Source organism: Microtus ochrogaster, chromosome 2, assembly GCF_000317375.1.
Source record: "Microtus ochrogaster isolate Prairie Vole_2 chromosome 2, MicOch1.0, whole genome shotgun sequence".
NCBI classification, from domain to species: Eukaryota; Metazoa; Chordata; class Mammalia; order Rodentia; family Cricetidae; genus Microtus; species Microtus ochrogaster.
Genome location: NC_022010.1, coordinates 89,592,843 through 89,617,153, shown reverse-complemented (window position 1 = coordinate 89,617,153; position 24,311 = coordinate 89,592,843). Strand labels below are relative to the sequence as shown.

Sequence of the window (24,311 nt, the reverse complement as noted above, 5' to 3'; positions counted from 1 at the left end):
TTCAACACTTTTTACGACACACTACATTTGAAAGACTCCGGAAATTCCTGGGAGAGGTTCCTATTGACTCAGATGTAAACAACAAAAAGCTTCAGGAAGTCCCTAAAAATGACAGCATGCCCTAGAGCCATATCTCTTCAAAATTATATAAAGAATAAAAACTGTTGTAGAGACAGAATCCAGAAAGTAACCTGGAAGAAGCTCAGATCAAATGAGTTCCCTAGAAGAGAGACTCTGGCCTGTTGAGCTCTCTGTGTGTTATGTATTTAGGCCTAGGTTTTCAGATTTCCTCAGTTGCTGCCTTTGCTAGGGTGAACTTTATGTGCAGCATTTGCCTTTGAGTCATCCTTACTTCTTTTAGTACCCATAACCCACATTTCTTTAAGTAACCTCAAAATAATGCACTGATTCATCAAATTGGACTTTGGTGGTCTTGTGGCTATGGCCTGTCATCATTACCCTATCAGAGGTGAATGGATGTTTGCTCACATCTTTCCAGAAATAATGTCACCAAGAATGCCACTGAGTTTATTGATTGCCTTTACTTTTTAATTACAGAGAATTCTACTCAAGTTTAGATGTTATCTCCTTTCTGACAACTCTGCCTTCCTCGGGCAGAACTGATCACTTTATTACCTCTTACATATGCATTAAAAATGCACCTAAATCTAAAGAGTGTCCTTAGTATTTCACATGACTTATTTCATGTAATCAATGAATTACAGAAATGTATTATAGCTGCTCACCTCAGAAATAAATGGAAAAACATAAACTAGAAAACGAGTTGTTCTTAGGTCTTTGGTGTTAAACAATTTACCTATTCTGTGAAAGAAAAATGTACACTTACATTGAGCCCTTTTCTTATTTGATTCAATTACTTTAAAATCGCATCTATTAAAATTGGAAGACAAAAATACAGATGGATTAATTTACCATAATTTGGCAGACCAATGTAAAACAGTGCATGAGTAGATTCAAACAAAATAAATTAATGATCAAATGATTAATGACTAATTAACAAAGATTAATAAATCTTCTGGAAAACATATAACATAATGGGATAATTATGAATGTTTTATTTGAAACTATGGTGCTTTTGGATCATTAGTGTCGTATGTGCAATTTGATGATGTTAAGGGGGACATTTTCTCCATGTCTCATTGCAGAGGCCATGAAGAAATTCACAATAGTAACAGGTTTTTTTTTTCACTGTTTCTCCATCATCAGCAGACTCTCCTCTTAGCAATTCTTCCAATAAAGATGGATTTTGCAGATAATTTGGTGAATGAAACTCTGCTGAAATATCTATCCAGGTGACTGGGTCTAGAAGACTTGGTGACACTCAGATGACATCTTGTTTACTGGTGAAGCTGGGGTTGGTTAATGCAGGTACCTATTGCTTAGCATAGGGCCATGTTAACTTCTGAAATTATAGTATTTCAATATCCTTAGTACCTATTTAGAGATGCATTGTGTAATAAAACAGATACAGTATAAGATGAAGCCTACTAGAGATAATAAAAAAAGTTTTGGTTTCATTCTTCCTTTCCTCCTTTTGCAAAATTGTGGCTGCAACATTGTTTAGAGAGAGTCACCTCAACCATCGCCTTTGCTTTTGTGCTTTATTTTGTGATGTGAACAGTCAAGACCCAAGAACTTGAGTTTCTGGGAAAGAGTATTAGGAAACAATAAAAAGAAGGCTTAGAAAGGAGTAGGCAAGCAGAGCAGAGGGGTCTGATTGAGAGGCCCCTGCACCCATCCAGGAAATGTAGGTCCTGGTTAGAGCAGCTGAAAGGAAAGAATCCACCTGTTGTACTGCAAGAAGCATTTATTCTGCTCAAAATAAGAACGAGAGAATAATGACTCTCTGAAGTGGCCAATTATTCCAGCAATAATGAAACCACACTTCACAGTGTTCCCTTTAGAGAAAAAGTAAATTGGAGTTTTATGCTTCCTTCCCAATCACTGTCATTGTATATCAAATACAAAGACATGATATTTTCTTGTGTATTAAGAATGAAGCTGCCAGAAACTGTTTTACTAGTAGGGTATTTGATTACATGTTCAGGCAATCACAATACAAACAATATATTTACTGGTGTGCTGTAGAGGTGTGCACATGCGTGCTTTGCATTCAGTTGAATCCTTTATAAGTACCCAATGTAAATTAAATTGCAGCACCTGTTTAGTTGCTCTAAAGAAGCAACATCCTGATGATTTAAAGTCACGAGAAAAACCAAAGTAAAAGTGCTAGGATCATAGAGTTATACTGTTTTTATGATGCCATGGGGTAGTCTCTACAGATCCCCCATGAAGTATATATCAGAGAAAACATTTCATATTTCACTTGTTTCTTTTTACTACCTTTGACTAACAGTTGATTGAAAAATATTTCAATAATTTAATTTAATAATGTATAGTTGGACTGTTTCAAACATCTTGATACAATTAACATTGGAGGGAGAGAAGGATGACCTTGGATGTTCTTGGTTTAAAGTGCAATTAGGGCTCTTGTCTTGAAAGCATGGATAAATGAAGGTTCATCAAGGTAAGGAAAACAGAGCAAGGATGGATGAGGAGGTGAAGGTCAGGAGTAATAAAACTGGGTCTGGCAAGTTAAGCTTGGACTGATTAGTTCCTCTGTTCATCAAATATTAAGGTCCTTCTGTATGCCAGGTACTATTCTGAGCTGTGAGGTTACAGTCTGCCAAAAGCATCATTGGTCCCGTGACTCTTGTAGTCTTGTGTGATAAAATGACAGTAAATAGTGAAGAAGGTGGAGAAATAAAACAAGGATTTTAAAGAATGAAATAGTGCATAAAACATAATATGATGACAAAAAAGGTTAAGTAGGACAGGTGACATTTATGAAAGACTTGTCAGAAAACAACTATCTTAAGAACTGACACTCAATCCTAGATCCCTAAGAAGTCAAAAGGAGAAAATGCTACTAATGGTGGAAATTCTGTTACTAAGAAAGGAAATGAACTTGGCCTCTTTGAAATCCAGGAAGTTTGCAAAGGCAGTATAGTATATGAGGTCAGAGGATTAGGGCATTTGCAAAGTCAGCAGGATATATGAAGTCAGCATAGGGAGGTGTCTGTGGGGTTTACTGGTGGTCAGTTTCCTTAACCCCTTAACCCTCAGGCTAGACGACTTTGGTCCTCAGAACACAAGACAGAGACTATACAAAATATTCAACATTATCCACCTACAGATGGCAGTTCTAAACATGGGAGAGAGAGTAAGGTTGTATTGACAGGCAGTCAAACATGAATAAAAACATATAACAGAGGAATTAAAAAAAAAACTACCAGTGTCATAACATAAAATAGTAGATTAGGAGTGCAAAATGGAAATTTCCAATGTTTCAGACTGAAAGTCATGCCCTAGTTAACTTTGTCAACTTGACATAGCCTAGAGTCATCTCTAAGAACACCTCACCTGAGGAATTTTTTAGTTCACCTTGTCCTTTGAGCATGTCTATAGAGGATTGTTTTGACTGTTAATTGGCAAAGGAAGATCCAGCTTACTATGAATGGAACCAGTCTCTGTAAAGTGATCCTGAGCCATTTAAGGAAGTTGACTAAGCATGGACACGGGAGTAAGGCAGCAAACAGCACTACTCCACGGTTTTTGCTTAAAAGTATAGTTTGAACTTTTGCCTTGACTTCACTCAGTGAAGCTAACAAGTTGACTCAATGAACCTAAAAAGTTGAAATAAATCAATTCCTTCCCTGAGTTTCTTGGCCGTGGTAACTTCAATGCACCAGGATATTAGGACAAGCCACATATAGTTTCCAGAATAAGTATGCAGGAGAATCAAGTGAAGTGAATACCATGACAAAGATGTTTTCAATGCAAGTGGAAATAAGGATCTTCCATAAATTTTCCTGATATAGTTTCTTTAAGTGGCAGAAGGAAAATTGAACACATGAGCATATGTATCATAAATCTAAATATAATAATTAATTCAACATGAATAGTAGACCCAACCAAATATTTGCATTATTGAAGAGAAAAACTGAGCTAGAAGCACTCTAATGTTATAATTTCAATATATTATATTCACATTCAGAAATAAAATAAATAACAGTTGACACAAAGGATTTATATACTGCCAAAATCACAAACCCCATTGCACCAAACAAGACTGGTTTGTCTTTGAGTTTGTGGCCATAGGTAATTGTCCAGCTTTCCAATGGATGAGACCTAAACCAAGTACATGTAAGCAAGAATAATTGAACATAGTGGGTTATCAAGATAAGGAAAAGAAGAAAGGAAGGAAGGAATGAAGAAAAGAAGAAAGAAGAAAGAGAAAATGATAATATTAAGTTGGTTGTAGAGCATTTAGGGAAGTTAGGGAAATGTATAGTCCTTTTGGAGAATGTGGTAGTATTCTATTATATTTATGTATCAAATTCTCAAAGAATGAAATATAATGAATTTTTAAAAGAAAATGGTTTAAATGTAGGAAAACCTAAAAATGAGATATTATCATCATTTTCCTATGGCTTAAATAATTCTGAATTTAACATTTCAGCACCTATTCATCATCCTAAAGGGTAAACTTTCTTCTGTAATATCTTGTTTATAATTCCCAAAAGATATTAAAACTAAAAATGGCATTACATTTCTATTTTAGTGGTATATTATTATTTTCACTTCTTAAAATGTATAGACACTACACAATTCTTAAATAATAGGAAACAAATAATTTAAAATTCTGCATACATTCATTAAAATGACTTTAAAATTTAATCTGAATATCTTGCTTCTAAAGAGAGAGGTGGGGGAGGAGGGGGAATATGTACAAATTCAAAAATGCCCTTCTTTAAAGTCAATGATCAAGGAAACCCAAGTTTGTCTGCAGGTTAGTCACAAAGAATCAATTATGAATTTTCCTCAGGACTCTCTCTCAAGTGACAAATTTCATATTTCTCTAACAATATGTCTTACTTTGGTTAAAGAAAATGCAGGAGTTTTACTTATCTGTTCTTAATTTCTTCAAGACAAGTTTCGGGTTGGGAAAATTTGCAATACCTCAAAGTAGGTCAGTATTTGGATACCAAGGATCTGTCGTAGTTTTGAAAAGGAAACATTTCCAACTTTTAACAAATATTTGATGAGGGACTATGATGAGGGGAACTTTTCCCTCTTACCCAAGACACCTTTGCTAGTGCAGGATGTTGCACATTCACTAATGTTTAAAAGTTTAAAATACAGACAACAAGATTAAAAACAGAATTTTCTAAAACGAAATGTGTAGACTTACTAGTACATGCCATAGAAGGTGGGTCTTTTTCTGCCCTGAAATAACCCTTTTCACACTGACAGACGGACGTTGCTTCCACGTAGGTTGAGCTGTGTGGAGGACATTTGGAACATTTTGTGTTCCCAGCAAATGCTTTATAGAACCCTGGTCTGCAAGCTGTGTAGAAAGGAAAAACAATTTCTTTTTAGCTATTATCACCAAAGTCCTTCTGTTTTTTTACATGTTATAAATCAAACAGACTTTGTGTCTCAGAATTCAATTTCACACATGCACAGAAAAGTCAACATAAATGCTAATATTGATAAATAAAATTAACTATTCAATTATTAGAACAATTACAATGTTAAAAAATTAGCTAAGCTAATTTGGAAAGAACACATCGTCATGCAAATGTGTACACAACCATTTTCACATCCACACACAATACTGGGTAGTATACATATGAGGATACCCATACTTGGCCATAAAAGAGATGGTTTTGTGTATTTTGGAGAGATAGTATTGAATAATATTAAGGCACACAGTTCAAAATGCATCTCCAATTCATTTACCCTCAGACTTGGAATATTTTAAGACTTAAATTTTTGACTAAAGCACATCTTCAACAATTATGGGAGCGGTTAAGTATTCTATCGTCTATAATAAAACTGTATTGTTTTTGAAGGTTTAACTTTATAATATTTTTGGTAAATGATTGAGTAATTCACAGTAATAAAATTCTTAATTCTAAATGGTAAATCTGCTAAAGCAAGTCTCTAATCTCAGCTCCTAGGGGTTAACACAAGAGGACTGAAAATTCAAGGCCTATCTAGGCTACAGAAGTAGTTCAAGGGCAAACTTGGCAATTGAGAAAAAACCTAGTCTTCAAGTGAAAATGAAAACAAAAAAAAAAGGTTGATTGTAGCTCATGGTCAACAATGTGCATGCTTCTTGGCATGTGTGAAACCTTCTAGTCAGTCCTTAGGAACACACGCGCACACACACACACATCTCATATCACTGTCAGTTTCAACAGGAAGCACATACCAGCTGCAGTCCATTCTTTGAAATGCTTACAGACTAGTGTTATACACATAACCGGTTAAGAATACCTGGCAGTGCACAGACAACATATAATTAATTTGCTGGCACTTTCATAACTAAAATATTCTTGGAAAAGAATGTGGTTTTTCTCCTTGATCTATAGCATTGCTATAAAATCTCAGATTATAGTCATTCATCTAAATATTTATATTTTATAAAATAAATAACTGCTTAATTAATTTTACAACTTAAAATAATTTGATATAGAAGACAATTTTGATCATTTCAAAAATTATTTTTAAAATTAACCCTATTTAGAAGTTAATTTTTTATCTATTAAAATTTAAAATCTGAAAAGGTCAATTTATATAGAAATACCTATATAATTGAGATTTTTGTATTTTGAGTATCCACACTTTATTTTAAATATTTAAATATTATTTTAAAGGCACAGAGAAATAATTTGCTTTACAAAGTTTATCATCCATTCATATTTTACAAATACCATTTAGAATATAAAGGCAGACTTTTTAAACTTAACGTACGTCTGGTAAGAGAGTCTTATCTTTTATTTTCTTTGGTAACTAAAATTTACACAACAAGGATTCTTCTAGAAGGTCAATGTGCTACTATGCTTCTAAAATGGTTATACAAAATTGCTCTCACCAAAGTGTCTTTTTCACCTGCTATCCCACAGCCTGATACCTTTATGCTCACTGTCTTTGTGTAGCCAGGCTTCTTTAAATGTCGCCTTCTCATTGAGGGCCTCCTGGATCCCTCTTGTAAATTGTAAGCCCTGCTTTACCATGCCATGGAATTCCACACTGCTATCCTTTGCCTCTATGTGATTTAACAACATCTGACATTTGGCACATTTAGTTTTAAAAATCATCTCCCATTAGACTGTGTGCTTTTTCAAGCAGAGATTTCTGTCTGTTTCATTGGCTAAAGTTCATCTCCAGGGCCTAAAAATCAGCTAGGCATGTTTAGATCCCCAAGGAGTATTTGATACCTGATGAATGACTTGCCGGGGGACTTCTTTATTTCTATACAATCCCCAGGTTCTATTTGTTTATTGTTTGTTGTCTGCTGCAAGCCTTTCTCTGGGTTGGCAAATCTCGTTTCTTATTATAAAACCATGACCCATTCATTGAACTAACTCCTAGTTATTTTTGCCATCTCATAGATCCAGTTCCCTACTGCCATTTTGACACCTTTCCTATGGTAAATATTTACTTTGTGTCCGTGGGTTTCACAAGAGCAGGTTGGCACATTACCTGTCACTAATAGGTGCTTAAATCTACACCCTCAATTGAACCGACAGTGAGAGCCTGCTGTTTTAATTAATTTTCTGCTGAGGGCCATGTGTGGCTACTAAGTGCATGCTGTGTTCAAGATATTACTTATCATAGGCTTAAACTGTTTTTTTTTCCTTTTAGAAGTACTACATGATAAGTAAGATGAACAGGTTATTTTAAAATATATTTACCATTGCTCTAAGATAGCAAAATGAACCATTGAGTGCGGGTGGAGAGAAAAGGAGTAAAATTGAGGCCTTAAATCTATTTCAGTTGGTAGATTGTTTTCACTATCATATGTGAAACTCTGTTTTCCATGCATGGTACTATGTAAACCAGTCATATGCCAATGTATGTCTGTAATCTCAGTATTTAGGACATGGTGACAAAAGGATCAGAAATTCCAGATTGTTCTTTGTGACACAGCAAGTCCAGGCTGTCATATATAAGACTCTCAAAATAAGATCACTGGGCAAAAGTTGGGAGCATGGGGGTTGGGATAGAGGTGTGGGTGAAGGTGGGGGAAGGGAAGAGGGGGGAGAGAAGAGAGAAGGGAAAGACTGAGGAGAGCTTGGGGAAGTGGGAGGGTGGAGATGGAGGAAGGACGTATATAAGAGCAGGGAAGAAGATATCTACATTAAGGGAGTCATTTTAGGTGTGGCAAGAGACTTGGCCCTAGAGGGGATCCCAGCTGTCCACGGGGATGTCCCCAGCTAGGTCCTTGGGCAGCAGAGGAGAGGGTGCCTGAACTGTCCTTGCCCCACTATCACACTGATGATTATCTCGAATATCACCATAGAATCTTCGTCAGGCGACGGATGGAGATAGAGACAGAGACCCACATCAGAGCAACAGACTGAGCTCCCAAGGTCCAGTTAAAGAGCAGAAGGAAGGAGAAGATGAGCAAGGAAGTCAGGACCGCAAGGGGTTGGTCTGCCCACTGAAACAGTGTGCCTGTTCTAATGGGAACTCACCAAATCCAGCTGGACCAGGAGTAAATGAGCATGTGATTAAATTGGACTCTCTGAATGAGGCTGACAATGGAGGCTGACCGAGAAGCCATTGATAGAGGCACTGGGACTTGCTTCTACTGCATGTACTGGCGTTTTGGTACCCTAGTCTATTTGGCTGCACAGCTTCCTAGGCCTGGATGTAGGGGGGAGGGCCTTGGACTTCCCTCAGGGCAGGGTTCCCTGCCCTCTCTTAAGGAGGGAGAGGGAGGGGAATAGGAGGAGGGGAGGAAGTGTAAATTTTTGAAAGGAAAAATAAAAATAAATAAATAAAAATAAAAAGTAAATAAAAAGTTAAGATAATAAAGTAGAACATAACAAAATAAACAAAAATAAGATAATAAAATAAAAATTTTCATTTGAAATTAATGTTCACATAGATTTTGATCATCTGTTTCTTTAGGTACATGCATATGTCCCTCTTCACTATTGGATGTGTATGTTATATGTATGTGTGTGTTTGTATATATACATAATCTTGGTAGTAATGAAAATGAAAAAATGCTATTCTAGGCACTTAGCTTTCCTCCATAGCATATACTGAAGTTACAAAGAGAACATACCTTCAGGTTGTGTCATAAATGATCCAAACTGTGTTATCTGTCAACTGAAGGTTTGGTGATAGTCACAAGACAGATGAACACGACCTTGATGTTATTTACTGTTGTCAGTATATTTCAATTATATACTTAGTTTTCACAAATTTTCTAAAAAATTAAACAAGATAATGAATAAATTCACAAGTACTTGCTATAATATTACTGTAATTGCAAAAACTGAAGGAATGGTCTGTATCTATTCAGTTAGTGGTTTATGTTTTGGTTGTAGTTCTGTTTGAAATAAAAATAACAGACTTATACATTGAGAACTCTGTAACTGATTTCTTATATGTTTTTTTGCTTTACCTATAACATCCTGTTTTACTATTTATACAGTGTGTATTCCTTGTTTCTAATGAACAAAATAAGCAGAACATATTGACAATTGCCTGCAGCCCAGGCACGAATATCTTCCTGCATATGTCAATACTCTATGAAATATTGTTGGAAAGCTAAAATTTTATAATGTGGTTTTATCTGTTCTTTTGCTTGCCTTTTAGAGAATAAGCTTTTTAGATATGAGCCTATAGTTTGAATTCATATTGCTTTCAACTATTATAGCCACTGTAGCTTCTATCCAGAATCATACAGATCTGTTTTTAAAATACTCATCTGGATCTCATGCATTGATCTCAGAATGCCTGCCTCTGCATTCTGCCAGCTCAAATTTTCTCCCAAGTCACTGCAGTTGATACAACTGTAGTGCCGTACTTTGTACAGCAGAAAATGGAAAATTACTTCCGTGTGCCCAGGTCTGAACCCTAGCCTGATGCTCTACAAACAAAAGCTAGGAAGAATATTTTGATCATTTTAATGATTATTTAAACATATGATACATTTGATTTAAGCTCCATGTGTACAAGTCCAGAAATATATGTGTGTGTGTGTGTGTGTGTGTGTGTGTGTGTGTGTGTGTGTGTGTGTACTGAATGAATTTTCCTCACAGGTATGATTTAGATTTCAAGTTTATATAAACCTGAATGACTTAACAATAAAATAAATGATCTTCATCCTTTCTTAAAATATTAGAACTAATTTCTGAATTTCAGAAATGCCAAAGTAGTATTGTTTCTCTTACTTCAATATGGTTATACAGCTTGTAAAATTGTAAAAAGAAAACTAAGGAATAAAAAATAAATAAAAAACTTAAGAGTACATAAATATTAATATTTTTTCTTCACAAATAATCTATAAATGATAAAGGGAAATTCTTAAACTTATAGGTATTAACCAGTAAATAGTAATATTATGCATTCTTAAAAGATTAATCTAACCTTCTGGCAGGACCATTATAAAGACAAGAGAAACACACACACACACTGTTATGAACTGCTGAGATTGCTTGGTAGTTAGTGTTATTATGTAATCGGGAGAACGAGAGGTAAAACTGAGAAACCAATAAACAATCACACACCTGTGATTCTAACATCCTATGTAATGATAAGGGGAGGAGACAAAAAAATCCCCAAGAGCCTGTCGACCAGTTAGCCCGTTAGCTTGACACGTTATGACTTAACAAGTTAGACAGTTATTAACATTGAGTTATTAATAACTATTGACATAGAACATCCCCCTCGCTTTCACTACCTACCCCCACTACACTCATCTGAATAAATTGTACATGTGGGCATGAAGACCACACCATGGACAGATATTAGCACAAACTTGTTCATCTTATTTGGTAGTAGAAATTAGAATTCCTAATGCTGAGAATATAAAATTGTCCCTACCTCTAGAAGTGGATCACATATCTGTCTCTGCTTACAGACAGTGAGGGCAATGTGACCAGCTGCCTTGTTCCTTTGTTGCCATGACTTCCATGCTATGATAGACTTGCACTCAAACTCTCAGTCCCAATCAATCCTTCCTACTTTAAATTGCTTTTGTTGGATATTTGTTTTTCACAACAATGAGAAAAAGATACTAAGATATTCTATATTTGTTTCACTTGTCCAGAGCTGAACATGCAGGTGCAGAGGTAAAAAGTGGAGTGAACGTTAGAAAACCACAGCTTTCTAGATGCAGGATTATAAGGAAGGAAGACCGGAGTTCAGAATATTCCTGGGGGAGTATCAGTAGGAAGGGCTGAGAAAAGAAGTCCCAGGATTCTTTTTTACTAACTGCTGGTTTTAACTTTTCACCTGTATATAGATGGACCTAATTCTTCTTAGCATGTCTAAGAGCAAGAATTTGAGGCAAAAAGATCTTGGTACCTCAGTCAGTAACTAGGTTTTCAAAAAAAGAAAAGAAATACAAGAGTCCTTAGTTCCTCCTTAATTACATAGCCAAATAGCAAGTTTGAATCTTTGTCTCGAAAGATGGTGGCAAAAAAACGAGGAATATTCATTCCTTTTCTTTTTGATCTACCATTCCACTTCTGGTAGATATTTATGGCTTTTCCATAGTTATAATAAAACATGTTATATTAAAAAATAAACCAAAAAAAATAAAATAAAAAATATTATTTCTTCTGAGCATCTAGGGCTCCAAGAAAGCCATTATTGTTGTTGTTTAAGTCATCTGATCTGGGCATTTTGATATTACAGCACAAACAAGAAAAAATAAGAAAATAGGAACAATGGTTAGTAAATGTCTTTGGAGTGGCTGTAAAGATTTTAAATGTGGTATGAGAAAATTACCAATCGCATAACTGTTTTTAAGTAATGTGTTTTACAAAGCTGCCATTGAAAATATAATTTTCAAACCCCACTGTATTAAAAATGTATGGAAATCCTTCATAAGGATTTTTCCATGATCTTTTCTTTAATATTTACAACTGTAGTAGAAGTGAGTTTATATGACTTCCCATTCAGTTCATAAAAGTGGATAGTGAATCTAACTGGTCCTCTTGAATGCTTTTAAAAACTAGTCATCCTGATAGGACAGAGTGGAAGCCCCCAGGGAGAGGACAATGCAGGGATGAGCTTAGGCTTCAGCTGCACTTCCAGATACCTATTTGCTATCCACACATTGGACTCTGGAGTGTGGACCCTTTAGTCTTGAGCGTGAACCAGAGGTGAGTACTACCTGGGGCAGAGAAGAGTCATTGTGCATCACTGCCAAAATTATAGGTCTATGGACAAAAATATATGGTTGGTGCTATTCTACACTGTTGCTATTGGGGTGGATCTTTAAAAAGCACCTGAAATATCTGTCAGACTTACTCAAAGTCACATGTTAAGAGAGTTAGGCACTTTAGAACTAAAGTTATCTCAATCTGTAATCTGAATCTTCTACCCAAGGCACACCAGATTTTTGTTTGTTTGTTTGCTTGTTTGTTTTTTGGTTTTTTGAGACAGGGTTTCCCTGTAGCTTTAGAGCCTGTCCTGGAATTAGCTCTTGTAGACCAGGCTGACCTTGAACTCACAGATTTCTGTGCACCAGTGGTTTAATGTGTATGGAAAATTTTGCATATTGTGTTTTTTCAGGGACAGACTGATTGAACTGTACATGTTTTATTGCATAATAAATCAATTAATTTTTCCTGATCAATTTCCCTTCCCCCCACTGCTCCCAGACCCCTGCTCATCCCCCATCCACACATTCTCCCTTCCCTTCAGAAAAGGGCAGGCCTCCCATGTATATCAGCCAGACATGGCATATCAAGTTGCAGTGAGACCAGACATCACCTCTTCTATTAAGGCTGGACAAGGCTATCCAGAAGAAGGAAAGGGTCCCAAGAGCAAGCAACAAAGTAAAAGACAGCCCTTGCTCCCTCTGTCAGGAGTCCCACAAGACAACCAAGCCATACAACAGCAACACATGTGCAGAGGACCCAGGTCAGTCCCATGCAAATTCTATGACTGACAGTTCAGTCTCTCCCAGCATCCATGAGCCCAGATGTTTTGCTGTAGTGTCCTTAGCCCCTCTGGCTCCCATGATCCTTCCTCCTCCTCTTACAAATGATTCCCCATGGTCCACCTAATGTTTGGCAATAGATCTCTGCATTTGTTTCTGTCAGTTTCTAGGTGAGTCCTCTCTGTGGAAAACTGGGCTATGCAATGATATTGAGAGTAGCAGAATATCATTAGGAATCATTTCATTAACACTTTTTTCCCAGTCATGTTTGATTTCTTCCTAGGTTACTGGGCTGTCCAGCCCTTGGGTCTTGATCTTCCAGGCATTATTGAGGTAAGTCTCCACTCTGAGTAAAGGTCTCAAGCTGAACCAATCACTGGTTGGTCACCCTCATAATTTCTGTGCCAGCTTTGTTCCAGCATATTCTGAAGGCAAGGGAAATTGAAGGGAAGGGATAATGTGGCTGTGTTGAGGCTTCAATTCCTCTTCAGAAATCTTATCTGGTTATAGGAGATGGCCATTAAAGGACAATTAATAATGACATTTAAGTTTTAATAATTTTTATAATAAATACACTTTTCTGGAATTTATTTTGCAGGTAAGGTTTTGTCTTTTAGGTTTCTATTCTCTTTATCATAATTTTTGGTACAAAGTAAAACTAATATAGATTTATGCAGATTATTAAAATTTTAACTGTATTCTTCAATTTAATTAAGTTATTTTGTGCACTTATTTTCAAGAAAAACATTTTATCACCAAATTTACAGTTGCAGAGCAGATTGATCATGGAATGGAGTCTATGGATGACCTAAACTATTTAACAAAATCCTCCCAACACTGCTCCAAGTGTCACATACTCTGTCACTTTAGGGAAGCTTGATGTTATATCTTTTGCTGGTTTAAGAACAAGTTTAAAACCTATTCTTCAATCTGACATGAATTTTAGACATTTATGTTAGAAAATATGCAGAGCACTGCTATAAGTAATATTTAATTATACACTTTAATTTTTAACAGAATGGATTTTTAGATGGCATTACTAAGCATACTGAAAATAAATAGAAAAACTACTCTCAATTATCCTTTTAGTTCACAATGTTTATATTTAAATATGCTATTCTATTTAAGTCTTAACAAACTTATGGATGTGAATATTAGAATCTCCATTTTGTAAGTGAGTTGAAGGTCCTAACAGATGTTCAAGTTCACAGAAATTATGTATGAATAAGCCACGGAGTTATAAAGAGTAACATATGTACAAGCTTGCTATTAGCATTCTAAGGAACTTACAGCAACCTTGATTGTTGTCAGGGTTTCTGTCCTGCCTGGTTCTCACAGTTGTTAAGTCCCAAATAATCACACAGAAGTCTACATTAATTATAAAACGGATTGACCCATTAGCTCGGGTTCCTTATTAACTTTTATAACTTATATTAAACCATATATTCTTGTCTATGTTAGCCACATGGCTTGGTACCTTTTTCAGTGGGGCAGTTACATCTTGCTTCTTCTGTGGCCAGGTCATGACTACAGAGGAATGGGTTTCCTCCTTCCCAGAATTTTCCTGTTCTTATTTCTCCACCTCTACTTCCTGTCTTGTTGTCCCACCTATTCTTCCTGCCTGGTTACTGGCCAATCAGTGTTTATTTAAAATATAATTGACAGAATACAGAGTATTTTATGGCTACAGCCAGTACCTCTGCCATGAGGCTAGAATCTCAGAAAGCTAAAAAAGTGGGCTGGACCCAGCCATCAAAGCCATGTCTTTAATCCTACCCATACTGCTTAGCAAATTAAAAACTTACATGGTCAGAAAAAGCAAGATATACAGTAAATAGAGATTGAAAGTACTCTTCTTTTGAAAAAAAACTTCTAAATGTTTTACAGTGTGTTTAAAAATATATGCAGGCTTGGGAGAAAAAAAGACAGTAGTTGGGTGTGGTAGCATACAACTTTAATCCCAGCACTTGGGAGGCAGAGGCAGGCAGATCTCTGTGAGTTCAAGGACAGTCTGGTCTATAGAGGGAATTTCAGGACAGCCAAAGATACACAGAGAACCTGTCTCAAAAGCCAAAAATTAAAAATAAAAGAAATAGAGGTTAAAAATAAGCCAAGTAAAAATAGAAAATTGACAGAGAGTCTGGATTCTTTATATTATTGTGTTTTCTTTGAATTTTTTGACCTTGAAGGAGCTAAATACAGAAAGATATTTCATTGTATGGGCTTCTAAGCTAAACCAGCATGTATATTATAAAGGTACCATGACTTCAGAATTTGGGTCTAAGGACATGTTGCTTTGGAAAAGAGGTTCTTCTTTTGTTTTCACAGAAGATGAGAACCTGTGGATTGCCTCCAGGCAAATATGGTTTCATGGACCAAGGCCTCCTGAAAGGTTTCCATGAACAGCCTCAACAAATTACTTCACCCAAAGTGGCATTAAAGACCAGATTAACAGTGACCCCAACCAGCAGGAAGCAGTATGGACAGTACTATGCCCATATTCCCAAACATTGTCTATAAATGTTTGTTTACATTTAAAGGGGGATATGATATAGATATGAATAATTTGCATTGGTATGGATGTTGCCTTATTGATACAAATTTAAGGTCAATTTTGTTATATATATATATATATGTATGTATGTATGTATTCTGATCTTGATTAAGGTATTGTGATTGTATAGCTCATTAAAAATGTAATATGTAATTAAGAAATATAGGTTGATAGATAGTAATCTATAACTGTCAGGTTTGTAGTCATGTTAGATTATCTAGATGTACATAGATATATTTCAGACAGGCATTCTTCAAAAGAAAGAGTCTACATAACATTATGCAGGATACAGAAGAAAGTGTACAGTTGTCTTTGAAATTTCTTGCTTCATGGAAAAGTCTGCTGCATACTATGGGCCTATAAGCTGAAGATGGATACCCCAATGCTACAGAAAAACTATCCAGTTACTATCCAGGAAGTGAGATATCTCTGTCAATTCTAGAATTTTGGAAGTTGCTTACAATGCACTTCCTGTTTACTTAGGTAATATTATATCTTTCTGGAGTCTTTGATGGAGTTGAAGAATAAATAATAATAATTAGCTTTGCTTAGTTATGATAAAAGATAACATAGATATAAATATTATAACTATAATCCTTGCTTAATACTTGTTTTGTTATAATTTTACTATGTTAAAGTTAAAGCCTTCCTTTTTTGTTTAAACAGAAAAGGGGAATGGTGTAGGAGTTCCTTCTGTTTATGTGTTGCTTTCACTGGTTAATGAATAAGGAAACTGTCTTCACCACTTGATAGGGCAGAACTTAGGTAGGCGGGGAGACAGAACTGAATTCTGGGAGGAAGAAAGCAGAGTAAGAGAGCTGTCATGGAGCTGCCATAGACAGACATGCCAAATCTTTCCTGGTAGGCCACAGACTTGTGGTAATTTACAGATTAATAGAAATTGGTTAAATCAAGATGTGAGAATTAGCCAATAAGAGGTTAGAGATAATGGGCCAAGCAGTGTTTAAATTAATATAGTTTCTGTGCCGTTATTTCAGGTGTAAGCTAGCGGGGCGGCTGGGACAAACAAGCAGCCCTCACCCTGCAACACTTGATGTGCATTTTACTGAAATATTGTATAAACATAGACTTAAGCTACAACAGAATCATCCATTCAGTTCAGTATAGTATCTGTATTGATCCAGCATGGTTTGGCTGTGAGATAGTCTCATATCACAAGGCCACATTCAAGGGTAAAATGCCATGTGCTGCAACAACAGACAGACAAGATTGAGAATGCCCAATGTGTTGCTTGCAGTAGCTTTGTATGGCTCTGTAATCAGTAGAAGCCAGAAGGTGCTGATCATGCAGATATGATGTATTTGATCAGAATATGCTCTCTCAGTTTGGCTCACAAACATCCCATCACAGAACCTTTCTCTATACAATGTTGACTTCAGCCTGGAGGTCTCATGACTTAGACAAATCATTTTTAAGCTGATTTTTAGAAAATTCAATTTTCATGGTAAGCAGGTCTATCCTGTAGAGTGAGCTATAGATTTCATAAACCTATAAGTGTTCTGTTTGGAAAAATGGCAAATGTAGACATAGTTTTCTTGCACAGAACTCTCAATATATATTATAATTAGAAGACATACACTCATGAAACCTTGTTTAGGTAGTTTATACTTGTATATATATATATATATATATATATATATCAAGTTAAACAATTATAGTAGATCTACAGGTAGCTCATAAATATTGTGAAAATAAGTGCCCGAGAAGTTTCAAGAAGAAACACATTAATATGAAGAAAAGTTGCTCAAACTGGCTTTTAAGAATAAATATATATCCTTCTACTGAATGCTTTAATATAAAATGAGACTGGCAGGAATTAGTAAAATGTGTGCTGAAATGGAAATGAGTGCATGTTTCTTGGTACAGAGAAGCCAACATGGATAATATTAAAAGCTAACGGTAGAAACAAGAGCCATGCAAAATCACTAATAAGAATATGATTTTCAGAATTTCATTACACTAAATATTCATATATCTATATCTAAATAATTATATGCATTATATGTAATTGTAGGCAAATAAAAACAATTCTTCATGATTTTTACAAACATCCTTACATTAAAAAAAAATCCTTACCGTTATTTTATCCTTTTTTTTTTCATCCCTTGCTATCTATTTATAGTGACCTCTCCTACCAACTAAAATCCCATGCTTTGTATCACATTTCCTCCTTAACATCGCTTGTATCCTAATATTACCATCAGTTGTTCTCTCTACCTCTTATCTTCATATTTCCATCTATTTCCTGGTCTCTCTAGTCATTCCAGGTAACAAACTAACATATGATAATTTGGAGTGAGGAAACAGAGAGTTATCATTCAGAGTTTGTCTTATATGGACTCACTCAATATAGTTTTGCTAGGTCCATCTATTTGCCTGCAAATTTTTCTTTATAGCTAAATGGTATTCTATTGTATATGTGTGCCACATTTCCATTATTTATGTAACAACTGAAGGACATTGTTTATGTTTTCTAATTATTGGGTACAGAGTGGCAATGAATATGACCTTGTAAGTAGTGTGGGAAGTCCTCTGTCTATGTGTTCCTTTTATTGGTTAATGAATAAAGAAGCTTCTTTGACCTGTGGTAGGGCAGAAAAGAGAGAGGGAGGAAAACTAAACTGAATGCTGGGGAAAAGTAGGTGGAGTCAGTAAGTGGCCATGTAGCCACCAACCTAGGAGACATATGCTCTAGAACTTTGCTAGTAAACCATGAGCCTCATGGTAAAACATAAAATAAAGGAAATGTGTTGATTTAAATTGTAAGAGCTAGCTAGAGAATATGCTTAAGCTATTGGCCAAGCAGTGTTTCAATTAATATAGTTTCTGTGTGGTTATTTTGGTTCTGGGCAACTGGGAAAGAACGAGTGGCCTCCGTCAACATGTAAGTACCTGAGGAGTAGTATGCAAAGTCCTTTGTGTTTATGCAAAGGAGTGGTAAAGTTGGGCCATTTGATAGAGTCACATTTATATTTTTGAAAAGCACACTGATTTCCAGAATGACTGCTCCAGTCTATAACTCCATCGACAGTGAGTGAAGTTTACATTTCTCCTCATCCCTTTCAGCATTGTTGCCATTTGTTTTGGTGATCTTAATCATTCTGTTTGGGGTAAAGTGAAATATTAAAGTTGTTTTGATTTGCATTTCCCTAATCATTACTATGATAAACATTTTTGATTAATTTTTTGGACAGTTTTCTTTCTTCTTTTGAGTACTTTCTGTTTGATGTATAGCCAAAGCCACCAGAGCTAAAAATGTTTCTTCAAAGAGCTGTAGACTATGTTCTAATATATTCTAATAAAAAATAAATTACCAGGCATAAGAAATATCTTTCAAGTTTTTGTCATAGGAGTCCATGAGATACTCAAAGCAGTGCAGAATATTACTGTTGCCCTTAGTTGCTGCCCAGAGTTTAAAGTTAAAGAACTGTTACTAAAGATGCTGTATTCTTCAGACATGGGACTTGGAAGATTTGAGTTGGATTTGGACCCAAAAGCCTACTCCCTGGGTACTTGATTTCATAGAACCAGAACATATTATGCAAGTTGCCAGAGGAGGGAAACAAGTCATAGTGAACTCTAAGAATCACAATAATGTCTAGAATGGCTTCTTAGTAGCAACCCATAACTACTGGGTTGGATTTAGTCTGCTCAGCAGGAGGGGAATCATGCCTAGTACTAGAATATGAGCCAACTCCCTAAGGCAATGAAGTCATGGAACTTGGAGGAGAACCGGTAGTCATCATTTTACTAAATCAGTATAATTCTTAACTACATTCTAAACACTTATCCTTATACCAATAGATACTAGCTGTAACGCTTGCCTCTCTTCAAAGAAGCTTTTCTTTGAGCAGAGAACTTTATGGAGAACTGTAACTGGTCAAAATTCAGGGGGCCGCTGATTGTGAGGTGTTCAGCATGGACAGATACAATATATCTCATGGAAGCTCAGGGAACATGGTGAGGGTGGGAAATGTAAACACCAAGGGAGCAGGAACTCTGCTATAGTCTACCAACATGACAGGGATTTCTTTCTATTTTTATTAATTTTTGAGACAGGGTCTTTTGTTGTAACAGTTTTTGCTGTCCTGGAACTTGTTTCATAAACCAGGCTGGCCTCAAACTTACCCTTACCCATATTCCCCACTTACTATTTTAGTGAGGTGACATTCCATTATGCACTTCAGGCTGACTTTAGTTCTGATCTTCTCACCTCTGTTTTTCTAAGGTCCAAGATCACAGGCAAGTGTCCTCATACTGAGCCACCATCATTTCTGAATTCGATCTTCCAATGTTTTCTTTTCTGTCTGACCCTGGCTACTTTACATATGCTATTGACATTATAGTCAGGGTGGAATTTTGAATATATAAGTGAGTGTTTTGAAGGGACAGGGAGTCTGGTGAGCATTTTGTCTCTAGAGCATTTCCTTCACGGTGTATATCTGCAAATGGCTTACATCACATATAGAATTAAAACCAACCTTTTTGCACAGCCTGATGGCCAGTTTTGTAAGCTGTGCTCTGTGCTTGCTCATCTAACTCCTGGTAGATTTTGTTTCAGCAGCATTAGCCCTTTCGTTCCTTCTGCATGGTCCTACATGGAACTTATGAGTTATCTCGTAGCCAGCCTCTCTGTTACATAACATGCTCTAAGTTTCTGTACACTATTAATGGATTTATGTGATAAGAACATGTTATATGAAAATATATCTTACATTTTATGGGACTTGAACTTTTGCTGACCCTTACAGGTTTTATTTACCATTATTATAGGTAAATAATATACCTTGAGATCACTTAAAACTTAGCCTGCTATCTTTCTGTATACTCAGCCTTTTTGTTTAAACTACTTTTAAGAGAGCAATGTAACAATGTAACAGGTCTCTTACTTGTTTTCAAATCCCCATGTAATCAACTTTTGTAGCCTGAGTTATGCAAGTATTTACACTTAAACTATTTACTCTATCATGCCTCTAAATCAGAGGAGAGAGAGAGAGAGAGAGAGAGAGAGAGAGAGAGAGAGAGAGAGAGAGAGAAACAGCCAACAGGTTGAAAGCAGCCAAATATCTGCCAGGAATGTTGAAGACAACATAGAAAAATAGTTTGCTGATGCTATATTTGCAGTACTGAATGCCTTGGGTCAGTTGGAGTCAATAAATTCATCCCTTATAGAACTCTATAAAAGCTTTGCCATAAGAGAGGGAGAGCTGTCCTTGACTCCCACCAGCTGCAATACTTGGGAGAGCAGACTCTGCATCTTGCCAGTGAGGTACAATAGAGCCAACCCTGTTAGATCAGGTGTGAGTGAGTCAGCCCAACGTCGTGAGCATAGGAGAGCACCCCCATTTTTCATCTGTCTGACAGTGGCCTGGGCAAGGGAGAGATGTTTGTAAAGTATTTCTCACTACTTCCAAATGAAATGCTTTCTGTGCTGTTCAACAAAAATGAGCAAAATTCTTTGTTGGGGAATACATACATACATAGACAACAGGGACAGATATATACAACAGATAAACTACAGACAAGCTAGCAACCACAAGCTACAGACAGGTGGAAGATGTGGGGAGAAGTTCAAATTTTGGCTTGTTGTTGGTCAAATTAACCCCACGGGAAGTGATTGCTTTCTTTCTTTAATGCAAGATCAATGCATTTGGACCCCTCTGAAGTTATCTTTGATGTGTTTAACTGACATTTGGTGCTCATGTATGGCCATATGAGAAATGTTTAATGCATTTAATCAACACACATTTAGGCCATTTCAATTTGATTTTTCTTTTTGTTATTCTCAACAGAAAATATTTTATTCCAGATATCTTTAGCACTGAGAACACTTTTAGGTTTTTCAGTAAATATTGGTTAAATGAGTGAATATGAGTTTTATCACTCACATATGTTTATTTATTTTATAGCTCAGTTATCAATAAATTACTAATACTATTTTAATAACAAAATTATAGCTTAGTAAACTTTTACGAATATATGCTCAAATTTACCCTATCAGATCTTAAGCCTTAAACATCTACAAAGTGTTAAGAAGTCAATCAATTTTATGTGTTACTAAAGTAAGCCCTAATCAATTAATTTTAATAAAGTCTCTGTGGTTCTGCTATATAAAGATGATCTTTCTTCCTGCTTGTATTTTAAAATCTTATTTCAGAAAGAGTTATATAGCAATCTACCTGAGGACAAATATCTGTTTATACATGGTCTTTGCAAATTTTCCTTACTTCCTAAACCTTTGTTTTTTTCCATCCCTCTATTATTTCCTTAAGTCCCCTGCTTGCATGGAATCCTTAGGTGTGAAATAACATCATTGTCAAGTGTGACTTTGCATGTCCATCATGGTACCTAGTACCTTACCAAAAATAGCCATTAAAAATTATGAGCTGGTGATGTAGATTCTGGTCCTTATGTGCCTGTGTGCTGGCACTATTTCAAGTACTGAGGAATTTATGCGTTTGCTGAGCATTGGAGGGTTCAGGGACTAAGTGTTGCTGCATACAACAGTGCTCTCTTAATTAAGGTTGGAGACTAGATTAGTTTTCCGCAGTGCATTTTATTGCAGCACAACCAGAACACCGAGGCAGTAAGAGTTGTTAGAAGACGCCAGAAGTTTAATTACAGTATCTTACAGGGGATGGAATTCTGTCTCTTTACAATGAAAACAAAAAACAAAAATGGTCACTAAATGAACAAAAATAATGTAATATTTGCTCTCCAGTTTTCTTTCAAGGTGAATTTCCTACCTAATAATATTATTTTGGTCATGTTTTCTTTAATAGACCAATAATGGCTGTGTTTCATTACACTAATATGAATCAGTCAACCTGTGTAAGTTGCATGGAACCCAGATTAAGAGAATGGGGTTTGCTAAAAGTTGTTAATACATTTTAGGCTTTTGATAACTTTCAATTTCTGTGCATAATCTATAACTATGAAGAGAACTAAATCTTTAATGAATAATTTAAGTCTGAAGAAGCAAACAGAAAAATAGTAAGCAGAAGACCAACAAAATATCTTGACATTGTCACTCAGATATTTTTGTGTCTAATAGTACACTTCTATAATGGTTTCATTTAAGAGATGCTTAATTTAAGACACACCAACCTTCTAAGTATTTTGCTCGCTAATTTATCAGAGGAAATTAAATTTCCACTTAATTCTGTAATTTCTGTTTTAATATATAGGACACATAGGTGTTAAAATGTAGTACAATGAGTAGTTACCCAGGTTTCCAGCATACATATCTGAGTGCAAAAATAATTAGTGATAAAAGAGGCAATGGATTTTAAGGATAGCAGGGAGAGGTATATGAGCGGTTTGGAAAGGGAAGGAATAGAGAATATATTCTCAAATATAAAATAAAATTTAAGAATTACAGTAAACTGTCTCATAGATAAATTAGATTTTGCTTCATTTGATTATTAAAAGAGAAAATTGACAAACTGAGTAATTGGGTGTTTTCCTCTCATTCCTCAGATGCAGAGTGGTTATAGTTTATGTGTAATTTCTGAACTCCATCACCCTTAGGCTTAAGTGAGTACATCTTAAACCAACTATTACGTATAAGCCTAATTATAAAATAAAATGCATCAGACTTTATATATGTCCCTTTCTACCTCCAGCAGTCACAGAGTTGTGCCTACACTGGCATTATATTCGATTATATGTGAATTTTTGTTATTATATTACAGGCTCCCAAGTTGCAGAGGGGAAGCCATATTAATTTTGTAACCCTTTTCACCTAACATATGTCACCAACTGGGTTTGCTGAGCACTGGTAAGCGTGCAGCAAATATATATTGAATTAAATGGAATGAAATGCCTGAGGACTCATACTAAGAGTCAGGGCAATGGAGATTGACTTTCAGGGTATAACTAAGTAGTGCAGGTAAAAACGCTGAGTGTGCAAGCGTACATGACTGGAGGGTACGTATATAAAGAGGCTGCCAGGCTGAAATCACCACAGGAAAAGGATATTTAATTTATTGATCATTTAATATGTATCAAGTATGCTGTGAAACATCATACGTGTTCCATCTTATTCAATCAATCACAGTAAATTTATGAGGCAGAAAGGTTCCTTCTTACAATGTACGTTAAAAGCCTCAGGCTCTATGGTATTATGTTGGATGATAAGACCTCACGGATTCTGCACTTTGACTAAGTTGGTTTTGTCAATTAATACCTCCGTATAGCACATACCTGAGAAGGAGCCTGGAGGGCAAGTAGGAAATGTTTCTCCAAATGAGAAATGAAAATACATATCAAACTGTCGTGATTCTTCTTCTGATTAAAATAAGTCCTAGCTAGGCAAGGCTTTCAGTGGTGGGACTGGGTTATATTCAGTTTAGCTGTTGACCCACGAGTTCCCATTGAGATCTCTAAACAACCCAGCGATGCTAAGAAACAGGTCGCCTTCTGAGTGCCCCATTGCTGAGGCCAACCGCCACTCAGCTTATTGAACGTAGAGGTGGAGTTTATTCTGGCATGAAGACTTCACTCCTATGTTCTAGTTTCTTTAGCTCAAGAATGTACTCGACAGGCTATGGAAAGGGAAACCTGGACTTCAACACAGCCACAAAACCTTAGACCTACAATCTGTCCTTTCAGCAAGATGAGCTGGGGCAATGGTAGTGCAGAACTTGTGGGAGTTTCCCACTCCTATGACAGGAATTCCATGACTGACACTTCCTGGATGGCCAATAGGATTGTGCATATTAGGAGCAACAA

The 24,311-nt window shown here is 36.0% G+C and overlaps 1 protein-coding gene across 3 annotated transcripts in view; it reads right to left on the bottom strand.

The window, feature by feature from the left end:
• The window catches only part of Epha6 (EPH receptor A6), a 918,005-nt gene that overhangs the window by 545,184 nt on the left and 348,510 nt on the right, over positions 1–24,311 (bottom strand). For 2 of the 3 annotated variants that reach the window (XM_026787030.1, XM_026787032.1), the window contains one exon: positions 5,276–5,431. The exons of the other annotated variant lie outside the window; for it this stretch is intronic. In XM_026787030.1, the coding sequence (XP_026642831.1) occupies positions 5,276–5,431 (156 nt within the window). The remainder of the gene's footprint in view (positions 1–5,275; positions 5,432–24,311) is intronic. 3 annotated transcript variants of the gene reach the window in all.